Source organism: Austrofundulus limnaeus, unplaced genomic scaffold, assembly GCF_001266775.1.
Source record: "Austrofundulus limnaeus strain Quisiro unplaced genomic scaffold, Austrofundulus_limnaeus-1.0 Scaffold193, whole genome shotgun sequence".
In the NCBI taxonomy this organism is placed as follows: Eukaryota; Metazoa; Chordata; class Actinopteri; order Cyprinodontiformes; family Rivulidae; genus Austrofundulus; species Austrofundulus limnaeus.
Window position 1 is genome coordinate 562,071 of NW_013952595.1, and position 11,335 is coordinate 573,405.

An 11,335-nucleotide genomic window follows, 5' to 3' on the forward strand; every position below is an offset into this window, starting at 1 on the left:
CAGTATATATTGCTGTTTCATACATATCTTTATGTTCAGTTTTGTTGTACAGACTCATGCAACAACTGTAAAGACTATTTTTTCTTTTATACAGTACTTCTAAATGACGTGGCTAACAATTTGTGRACAATTCTAAACATTTTCAATAAATTATTTATACCAAACTAGAAATGTAGCTTTCATCCTAGTATTGCTTTTTTCATCCCTCATGAATCTAGCGCTATATAGATTTTTCTTTGTAGAAACCATCCAGATTTCTGCATAATTGCTGGTTAGTAATGAGCTGCGTGTTGTGTCCAAGCTAGGCAATGGACAGGCAGCAGATCCAGGTGAGTGACGAAGAGCGTGAAGTGCCACGAGAAGAAAACCGGAGGAGGAGGCGAAAGAAAGCCATCACCTCTTCCTCCTCTGCCTCCATGGATCAGATCACGGTAGAGTTCGTGCTGCCCACAGCGGCGCGCGGAGGGAATGGCTCGGACTCTCTGCTACTAGAAGTGGCTGGGAACTGGACTGTAGAACAGGTCTGTTTGGGGGGTGGGGAGTAATAATATATAATTAATTTTAAACATTATTGTTAGTTTATTTTAAAAATAAACTACAATAACTGAGTCAAAAACATCATGTGTTTTTGTTTGTTTTCCAGGTGAAAGCTCAAGTTTGGATGAAGGCGGTGACTTTAAACCTCTGTCCTGAGTTCTACCAGAGGTTCTCTCCAGACCACTGCATCCTCCTCTATCAGAAGAAAGGCACCGTTTGTGAGATTTATGACAAGCACCAGGTCTTCCAGACTCTAGACTGCATACGCTACTGGAGAGGTACCACTAATAGTACTACTTCTCCATAGTCAAACTAATACAAGTTTGTGCTCATTGGTGTAGTCTGGGTGAGTTCTCAAACACTTACTGAGTGTTGTTTAAAGGAAGGCGATGTAACACAGTGACCCTGTCCCACTGTTTTTGTGACGTGTTGCAAAAAGCATTAAATTCAAAATGAGTGAATATTTGCAAAAAAAAACAACAACAGTAAAGTTGATCAGTTTTTCTTTTGAATAGCTCTAAAAAAGGATGTAGGGCGGATCCAGCTGGTGCCCCGTCCTCAGCCCACAGATGAGTCCCTCCAGTATCAGCGCTACCTGAACTACCTAATAGGCTACGATGCAACCGATGTCAGCAACGTCCACGATGACGAGCTGGAGTTCACTCGCAGGAAGCTGCTGACGCCGCGGCGCATCGAGCTATCCGACCGGGACCCAAAGCTTTACTCCATGGACCCCTGGGCCACCCGTAAACCACTGCCTGAGCACCTTCTCTCTAAGGTGTGTTTTTTGAGTCAGTGATTTATAAACTTCTTGTTTCATCAGTCATGTCGGTCATCTTTCATAACTTGCTAAAACAATATACAGTAAATACTGTATACACCTTTCTGCATAAATCGTAGAAAAATGCTGTAAAATAAACTATGTGGAAGGCATAGACTGGAAATTACTTTGTTTTTATCGAATTCCAGACAAAAATGAGACCTTAATTAAAGCCAGATATGAAGGAAAGACTTGTTGAGGGACCACTGTCAGAACCTTTTGAAGTTAGAACTGGAATTCGTCAGGGTTATTTGCTGTCAACTTTCCTTTTCCTGTTGGTCATTGACTGGATAATGAGACCAGTTACYAAGGAGGGTCACAGTGGGATTCAGTGGACATCAAGCAGCAACTGAGGAACAGTTGAAGAGATATAGAGAGATAGATGGGCTCACATGGAGTGAACTAGGATGTTGGGCCCAAAACAGGATGCAATGGAAAAAACTTWGATGCCCTATGTCYYGCAGGGGGTGGTAAAGACAGAAAGAAAATAAGTAAAACATAGTTKACATAAAGAGAAAAAAGATAAATACAAAAATACCAGGAAGTAGTCTAAGAAAGTTGCTCAACATTGTATCAGTATTCACCTTTAAGGACTCCTTTTTTCCTTTTCTGTGTTTTTTCTTTTTCTCAGGTGAATAATGGTTACATCCTGGTTGTAATCCATGTCAGCACTTCCAGTCAGACCATCAAGGTTTCCATCGATGATACACCTTCTCAGGTATGCTAATGTCACAGTGAACTTGCAGTAAACCTCTACTGTTGCTAAATATTTTTAACTTATTGAACCAACACCGTTAAACAGTTGTATTCTCTCTTGCTCAGGTATTGGCAAACTTTTTTGCCAAGACGGCAAATAAAAGGGTTTTACTGGGAATCCCTGACAACGTGTGTGAGGTGGACTTTGTGCTGCGTGTGTGTGGCAGGTATGACACACAAAAACACTGAAGCAAMTTTCAAATATGGTCAGTGTTTTCTATTTTGCACCAGGGTTCGACAAATCCTGTTGTCTGACTGCCCGGGGCAGGTAAAACTCATAGTCGGGCAGGTGGGTGTGTCCCAATGCGTGCCCGACCGGGTAGGTAAACAATTTCTTTTATTTTTTTTATAGGACCATTTATTCAAAATAATCTGAAAATAAATTAAGAAAAACAGCATTTTAAAACACGTATAGAAAGAATAAATCCTCAAAATTTCCTTCTTCCCTGTAGAAAAGTTACGTCTTGCCATTGTGTCACAGGATTATTCCCTCCCGCTCTGCACGTCGCGCAGAGTGAAGCTTTAACAACCGTAGCTTTTTCACACCCAAGTTGTTGGAGAAAAAAACTTTTTTTTTTGTATTTTTACYCACAGAGTTGATAAAAAGATGTGGACGTTTGTTCAGTCATAAATCCATCTTGCTAATGTCGGCTTGTGCCCTGAGAGCAGCGCAGCAGCCAGTGGGTCAGTTCAACAGGCTCACTGCATGGCAAGCCAATATTGCATTTATTTGGCTTCACCATGCTTACATTCCAGTTATCTGAAATTGTTTTATGACTAGATTAGACATATTAGTTATTTAGGATAAAATAATAAAATGTTTTCTTTTATTATTTTGTTTTGTTTTATTTACTTATTTTTTACATTTGGAGATCTTTCCAGCTTGAACTTGTTTGTTTGTTGAAGTAGATTTTTGAAAATAATAAATAACAAATAAACAGACATATTTTAATATATTTTGACAATTCAAAATACCTATTTAAGATATCTCTAATTATATTCTGACTAGTATAAATAATGTCAGATTTATCATTAAGTTGTAGGGAGACTCCAGTTCAAGATATCTTAATGTATCTTTAGATATTAGATAGGCTATATAAGATTCAATGAATGCAAATTGCAGACTTTCATGTTCTGTAAATTGTATTTAAAACAAAGCTGCTGCTGTTGATCATTCTGTTTTTCCTCCCAAGGCCTGTACTCTAGGGGAAACACTGGAAAGGTCTAAAAAGGTTTTTGAAGATGTTTTTGATAATACAATTGACTGACTGTTAATGACTCAGTCTAYAATGTTTGCATCTGCTAAATCAGATGCCTTATCTACCTCTGTATAACCATGTTAATAGCTTTGCAGTACAAATACAGTACATGTTTTTGTTATAAATTTTGAACATTTTTGTTTCGGACAGGTAACTTTTCATGTCAGGCAGGTGATGAAAATGTCACCTGCCCGACAGGGCAGGTAAAGACAAAAAGTCTTGTTGAACCCTGTTTTTCACCATGAAATATTTAAATGACTGGTTTTTATTATGAGGTAAAACTGAATCTTATTTTATATTGGAATGTTACAGTCAGTGTCTTGTCTCGCAGGGAGGAGTACCTGTATGGAGAGAAACCTCTGCAGAACTTTAACTGGATCCGTCAGTGCCTTAAGAATGGGGAGGAGATCCACCTGGTGCTGGAGATGCCGCTTGATCCTGAGCTGGATATGGTCCAGAAGGAGGATTGGGCTCAAGTGGATGATTGCACCGGAGTCGCAGGTAACCCCAGTCCTGCCTCATTGTATTAAATTAGACCATTTATCTGCCTTACCTAACATCTTGTTTTTCATAGGCACTCATGAGCAGTTGACCATTGCTGAGAAGGACCACGAACGAGTTTTCACCATCTCCATGTGGGACTGTAACAGGAAGTTTAGAGTGAAAGTGCTGGGTATTGACATTCCAACCCTCCCTAAAGTCCCAGACTTTACTGTCTTCGTAGAGGCCAGCATCTTTCACGGGCAGCAGCTTCTAGCTCAGGTTATACAAATTCAACAGAAGAAAGTTCAAAATACAAATCTAGAAATGGATCATTTTAATAGATAAACAAAACTTTGATTAGAGGGAAATTTTGTGACCAAAAATTAGATTCCCCAAAAGCCACTCTGTATTGTGCCTGTTCAATGCATTTAATTGGAAGTAGCATCAGCCTAAAATGTCRTATTTGCATCATGAGTGAGTTAAAATATTTCAGATGGGGCACTAAGACTGTAAACTGACAGGCTGATATCCGTGACATAATATTTAAAATGATGCTGAGAAGCACACATTATTTGAATCCTAAAGGGAAGTGGCAAACCTTTCTTTGAAAAGACTATCAATTGTAGTGGTCACAGAATGAAAATACATTAAAACTTACATAAAGTAAAAATGCAAAAGTTTGTACTGCAAAGCAGGTTTTTGCTTTCCTTATTTCAGAATACATACAGAGCAAATTTTAAATCATTAAGCTTGACCCTGAGTGAAATCTTTTAGGAGAGGACAACTTCCAAATCGTTCAACGAAGAAGTGTTATGGAACTGCTGGTTGGAGTTTAACATTAAGATCAGGGACCTGCCTAAAGGGGCGCGCCTCAACCTGCAGGTAAACTCTGGATATATTCATGTTTAGACTGAGACACAACTTTGTTTAATTTTGTCTTATTAGTAGCATTTTGTTGTGTTAATATTGTTTTATCGCTCTTCTTCTGTTTGTCATCATCACACTCGTAACACTTTGTGTGCTTTATCCTCTTGGCCACTATCATTTAAACCAGGGCTATTCAACTAAATTGAATAAACTGTTGGCCTGCAACAGTTAGTGCAGGCCAACAGTTGAGGGACTGAACATCCAGCAACTAACGTCATTATGTAAATAAACAGAGTATTACAAAGATCTGTTACCTTTGACTTAGTTTACTTTGCTGCATTTAATCATGAATACAACATATACAGTAGAACCCAATGTAATAAAAGAAGTGATATTAAAGCAAAATTTTAAACAATTGACACAAATATTATTTTGACATATTTAACTTTCCACATTTTATTTTTATCTAATTTTATATTCTACTGCTTGTAGTTTTGTGTCTTGGGTTTTCATTCAAATGGTTTTTACCAGAGTTTGGGCAAGATTCTGACGTTTCTGTAGATACCACACATGTCTATGTTAAGTAGAAAACCAAGGGTTTGGGCTTAAGAACCAATGAACTTAATGAACCAATTGGTGGGCCGGATTTTGGTCAACAGTGGGCCTGATGTGGCCCAYGGGCCTCCAGTTGAATAGCCCTGATCTAAACCAACTGTTCCCAAAGTTGAGGCTCCAATGTGGRTCTTGAAAAACCAAGTGAGGGTCTTGTTATAAGCACATTTAGCTGTGACTGTCAAGAGATTAAACACAGTAATCAGAAATTGATAAATATAATAAAATKGTTGATGAGGCCTTTGTTAGATTGTTTATTATCAGTGTTTGTACATTTAATGTAATCTAAACTGAGCATCAGGGGCATTGGGAGAACATTAGATTGGCCAAGTATATTATGATGCGTTCACACCGAACGCGATTTCAGTGTCAAAATCGCATCCAACGCTTCAGGTTGGACGCTTGTGCACTTTGAGGTCAGACGCAGGTCAGCTCTTGAAGCVCTTGCACGTCAAGAGCCTCCCTGCCCCTCCCTCCTCTGCCGGTCTCTCCTCTGTCGGGCTTTGTTTAATGTCGGATGAAATATAGGAAGTGACTTTGATTTATTTACAGAGAGCAAGAGCATGTCACGCTCATCAGATAATTAATTCATAATTAATTCACTAGATAATTCAGAAACGTTCTGAGTTTGGTGAGTTTCATCACCCAGGAGCTGCGAGAGAGGCTCACAGCTCGCTTTCAGAAAAATTTTTGTACCGAGTTCAGTCTGATGAGCYGCTGCCACGCATTGGTGCGGATATCTCCTGTCAGGMCATCAACTACCAGCATTCGATTTCAGCTAAAGAGCTCCTCTCCATCTGTTTCAGGTTAGTAGACATCATTCAGTAAACTGTCCCATCGGGAAATCTGTCACTACGTCACACACACGTCTCTCTGATTGGTTGACACTGCGCGTCGAGCTGCAAAAGTTCAGATTTTCTAACTTCAGCGATTTGCGCATCAAGCGCGTGGAAYGCTCAAATCGTTCAAATCGCGCTGCTCTAATCGCGTTTGATGCGCCGCAGCACTTCCCGACGCTGATTGAAGCGCGTCCACCATAGACTTTGCATGTAAACCTGATGCTCCTGATGCTCCTGATGCTGAAATCGCGTTTGGTGTGAACGCATCATTACTCTTACACAAAGCATGTAGCATATTCTGAAGGAGGTAATTTTTTGATGTATCATACAGCCCTACTTTCTCATGATTATTTAATATATTTCTAATACCATTGTGGATTGTTGTGATTGTTGACTTTAGCTGAAAGTTTTTGATAAACCAGATCAGAACTGGACGTTCTATTGTGATCGGTAGTCAGGACTACTGTAGGGTATTTTACTACTTATTCCACCTAGCACTAACCTTACAAAAATATGTTGGTTATTTGTTTAGATATGAAGGCTGAAAAATAATTTGAGAAACTAAGATAAGCATTACTTTCTCTATGACCTGAAGAGTTTAATATAATAATTCAAATCAACAATAAAGATTACCATCTGTTGGATGGTTAAATGTTGTCTTTAACAAAATCTTTAGGAACTCTTGGAAATTGGCTGGCACTTTTCCAAAATAGTTATTGTCTGATTGGGTCAGACTTCAGTTTATCAAAGTCCAAAGCGAACCAATCTGATGGACTAATTAGAACCACACAGAACCATGGGAGCCGACATTCAAAATAATCTGAAGCATCTAATGTTGGACACAGATTATTTGTCCAATTGATTTTTGATCATAAATCAATAGCTTTAAACTCAACAAATTTTCCAAAAATCTCACCAAAATCCAGCTTCCACATAAGATAATGTTAAGTTTTGAAGTCAATAATGTTAAAGAAAATATTTCCTGATATAATTGTCAGTTGTCCATGCATGCTTTGGGGTCTTCTTGTTCACAAGTTAAGTGACWAAATGTTGTTGGGTTGCTTTCACCATCTTTCTGGGTCAGTATAAATCTGTATTCAGAGCACCATTCCTTCAGTTTGACTTCGTTTGACTAAATTTAAAGAAATTTGACTGTATGCCTCAGAAAATTCTAGTACCATTGTGGATTGCCTTATTGGTTCAACTCAAATCCAATGTGTTGGTCTACTAGTGGTGTAAATCACCAGCTTTATCATGATGCAATATTATATTGATTTGTTTGGATGACAGTACAATGTCTCTCAGTATCACAAAGCTTCTTGTGATACGATTTCAATTCATTTCAATTCACATGTCTGRGACTGATGTCTACGCCCATGTAACGACAATCGTGAACCACATTCGTCATATGATGATGATTATGGATAAATATTTTCATTTTGGCTTGATGTAATTGAATCATTAATTATTTAATAGATATATCGCTGTGGTTACACCTCGTTGGTTTACAGTAGCAAATCTTTAAATAAAGTGTACTTTACTACATGTAAAATGGCCATACATGTTTCCCACTCAGGTGATTTGTGGGAAACAACCCCAGCTTCTAAATTCTAAAGGAGGCTTCTACCATGATAATACATCAGGAACTGGCAGCCTTGATGGTAAAATCTTATGATTAAATTGTCACCCATGTGGAAACCTTTCAGAGGTAGGTTTCACTGTTTCTGTCTGTCTCTTTTAGGAAAGACCAAGAATCGTCTCCTGTACTACGTCAACCTGCTCCTCATCGACCACCGCTCTCTGCTTCGCCAGGGCGAGTTCATCCTCCACATGTGGAAGATGCCCGAGAAGAGCGAGGAGAGCAGCAGCAGCATCAACGCCGACAAGCTGACGTCTGCAACCAACCCGGACAAAGCCTCGTCCATGGCCGTTGCCATTTTACTGGACAAGTACTGCTACCCCGTGGTGCTGCCCAAGAGCAGAGATGTGGGCAGGGACTGTGGAGCTAGGGGGGAGGAGGAGGCTGAGGGAGGGGAGAGAGGTCAGCGAGAGATGCCGAACCACTTGAAGAAGCAGTTTGAGGCGATTGTGTCTACCGATYCCCTGCATCCACTCAGTCCTGAGGACAAGGAGCTGCTGTGGCACTTCAGACACGAGTGTATGCGCGACCCCAGGTACTGACTTCTTCAAGAGGAAAACCAGCTTTTCTAGCTTTAATATTCTTCATGTTTGTTCTACTAATAATACTGTTTAGGGCCTACCCCAAGCTGCTGGGTTCAGTCCGGTGGGGGAAACAGGAAGATGTTCTGGCAATGCATCGTCTGTTGGAGCGCAGCAGCGCCTGGGACACCAGGTAGTGTATCACCCTGCATGCATCTGTGTTTAGTTTCTGTTTGACATAATCTTACTTCCCTTTAGTGGTCTGGATGTTGGTCTGGCGATGCAGCTGCTCGATTGCCACTACTCTGACGCTCAGGTTCGTTCAATGGCTGTCAGGAAGCTGGAGACACTAGAGGATGATGATGTGCTCCGATATCTTCTTCAGCTTGTCCAGGTCTGTCCTCTTTTTATTCCTGCTTTATATTTTGTTTTTTTTCTTCTGGTACAACCAGAAAACTCYTCCATTTTAGAACCATCTTCATGCCTGCAATGTAATATGACCTAAGACAATATTAAACATATCAGTACTAATCAGTGGGCTTAGCACAGAAACTAGAAAGCCATTTTTTTCCTCCTGGTCTACTCCTCAATGAAATCTTCACAAACTTGATACCTTACAATAACAGAAAGTCGCTTTACTTTTAATTTAAATCCTCCTGATTTATGAACTTAATTATTGACAAACCTATAAAAGCATCAGACACCTGCTTCCTCGTCCTTCCTGTGTTTCTATAATTGACTCTGGTCAACTTTGCAACTATCAGCTGAAGTGAACAAAGGGCGCTTTGGTCTGATAGGAAAATGAAAATTTTTCATGTTGTCTCTGCACGTCATTCACATTATTTAAATGTGATGTCATTCCATCTATGAATATCTTGTGTTTCTGTTTGAGGACTAATTTGAATTTTTCCAAAGAATGACATCCTGCTTTGAAAAGGCAGTACACTGACTCAGCAGGAAATACTTACTGTAATCTTGGATTTTAAAAAAAACTAATAAAGAAAAATAAAAGGTACATAAAGTACAACATGAACACATAACTTGTAAAACAGAACTATGTTTTTTATACATATGCCCAAAGATGATGTAATTTTACTCCTCAGAATATAATTTTTAAAGAAAATCAGATTACATTTAAGCTAGACCTGATATTTGACCTTTTTATTCATTTATTGCTTCTTTTGCTTCCCACATGAATTTCACTGGTGAACACAAAGCGCTCGGTGTTTTACGTGCTCTTTCATGCAGCAGCATTTAAATCCTGTTTTGTTTTAGGTCAGCTGAGATATAGCTCTTATGACATGTTTTGGAGTTTGGAGACTGTAGAGTTCAAAAGGCTCTGTTATGTAGTCTAGATTCACATGCAGATTAAACTCACTTCATTTACAACAGAGGGTCTTTATTAACTTGGCTTACAAAGGCTTGTTTGAATGTGCGGTGTTTATTCTGGTTATGCAAGGGTTAGCATTAAATATAATTTGCTAATAGCTAAGAATGTGATTATTATGTGAGTTACGCGTTCCACAATGAAAGAAGCTGGTACAGAATCCTACAAACAGTAGCAGACTGGTATGGGCCAGTTTTGATGGCAATCTGGTACTGCTGGCATGGCAAGTGGTTTGTCATCTGGATGTGGGCCAGGTCTGGCAATGATGGCACAGTTTTTAAGTTTGAGTGCCTGCCACAACTGGCCCAGTCATAGTTTAGTTTATATGGCCCAAACTCATCAATACCACAACTAGCCCAGTTGTGGTTTGGTTTATGTGACCCAAATTCATCAAAACCACAACTGGTCCGGTATTAGTTTTGTTTATGTGGTCCAAATCTGCTGATACCACAACTGGCCYAGTTGTAGTTTGGTTTATGTGGCCCAAACTCTTCAATACCACAACTAGTCCAGATTTAGTTTGGTTTGTGTGACCCAAATCAGTCAGTACCATAGCTGACTTATTTGTGATTTGGTTTAYGTGGTGCCAGCCCATGCATGGACCACCTCTGGCAATCCACATCTGGACCACAAAAAGGCCATCATTCTTTGTGGTATCTGTGTGAACAGATACATTTTGTTGTGTAGGAATAGTTGTGTAAATGTGTATCTTCTCCTGCAGGCCGTCAAATTTGAGCCGTACCACGACAGCGCTCTGGTCAGGTTCCTGCTGAAGAGAGCTCTGAGAGTGAGCAGAATTTACAGCAGCATTCATTTTTTGCCAATAAATTGCTTGAACTTTTAAATGAATTCTAGTATTGAACTAATCAATCATTTCAATGCATCTTATAAAAATTTTTGTTCTTTTTTTCCACAGAGTAAGCGCATCGGTCATTTTCTCTTCTGGTTCTTACGCAGTGAGATTGCTCAGTCCATGCACTACCAGCAGAGGTATGCTGTTCTGCTGGAGGCCTACCTCAGAGGCTGTGGTGAGGACATGCTGCAGGACTTCAGGAAACAGGTGATAGCTGAGGAGAAAGTGCTGAATGTTGAACTTGGTGTATAAAATTCTTCATTCTCACTCTTTCTGTCACAAAGATAAGTGCTACTACATCTAGCCAATTAGCCACTGAAATAATCTGATGCTCTGCAGGTAGAGATGACTGAGGCTCTGCAGAAAGTCGCTCGGGAGGTCAAGGCCATGTCAGCTGACAAATACGACGTCACGGCTCAAGGTGAGGAKAAGTGATGAGACTTCATTCTGCTGGTATAAGGTTAGATTATGTTATTTAGGTTCCTTTGAAGAGTTTTATTCAAAAACAAGGTAGCATGAAAAGATGAAAGCGTGCATGTTTAATTAGTAGACTAAGTAAGTAAAGTTTTATTTAGCGCCTTTCACAGAAATATATTCACAAGGTGCTGTACAATCATTAACAGTATAAAAATGGTGGAAAGAATAAAATGAAACAGAAAAACATAATTAAACATAAGCAACGAGAATTTGTGGCATTCACCAATGTTTTCGTATTCTAAGATATTTTTCAGATACGAACAAAATTCACGAGTGGTCCAGACC

At 39.5% G+C, this 11,335-nt stretch overlaps 1 protein-coding gene across 2 annotated transcripts in view; it reads left to right on the forward strand.

The window, feature by feature from the left end:
• Positions 1 to 11,335, forward strand: part of pik3cg (phosphatidylinositol-4,5-bisphosphate 3-kinase, catalytic subunit gamma) — a 20,153-nt gene that overhangs the window by 5,303 nt on the left and 3,515 nt on the right. Inside the window, exons 2-16 of one of the 2 annotated variants that reach the window (XM_014018450.1) lie at positions 302 to 521; positions 644 to 815; positions 1,053 to 1,315; positions 1,989 to 2,075; positions 2,180 to 2,280; positions 3,704 to 3,873; positions 3,947 to 4,134; positions 4,630 to 4,737; positions 7,750 to 7,834; positions 7,915 to 8,347; positions 8,428 to 8,526; positions 8,592 to 8,727; positions 10,442 to 10,507; positions 10,637 to 10,780; positions 10,913 to 10,994. In XM_014018450.1, coding sequence (XP_013873904.1) covers positions 309 to 521; positions 644 to 815; positions 1,053 to 1,315; positions 1,989 to 2,075; positions 2,180 to 2,280; positions 3,704 to 3,873; positions 3,947 to 4,134; positions 4,630 to 4,737; positions 7,750 to 7,834; positions 7,915 to 8,347; positions 8,428 to 8,526; positions 8,592 to 8,727; positions 10,442 to 10,507; positions 10,637 to 10,780; positions 10,913 to 10,994 — 2,347 coding nt within the window. In that variant the 5' untranslated portion in view covers positions 302 to 308. The remainder of the gene's footprint in view (positions 1 to 301; positions 522 to 643; positions 816 to 1,052; positions 1,316 to 1,988; positions 2,076 to 2,179; positions 2,281 to 3,703; positions 3,874 to 3,946; positions 4,135 to 4,629; positions 4,738 to 7,749; positions 7,835 to 7,914; positions 8,348 to 8,427; positions 8,527 to 8,591; positions 8,728 to 10,441; positions 10,508 to 10,636; positions 10,781 to 10,912; positions 10,995 to 11,335) is intronic. The other variant, XM_014018449.1, reaches the window with a different exon arrangement.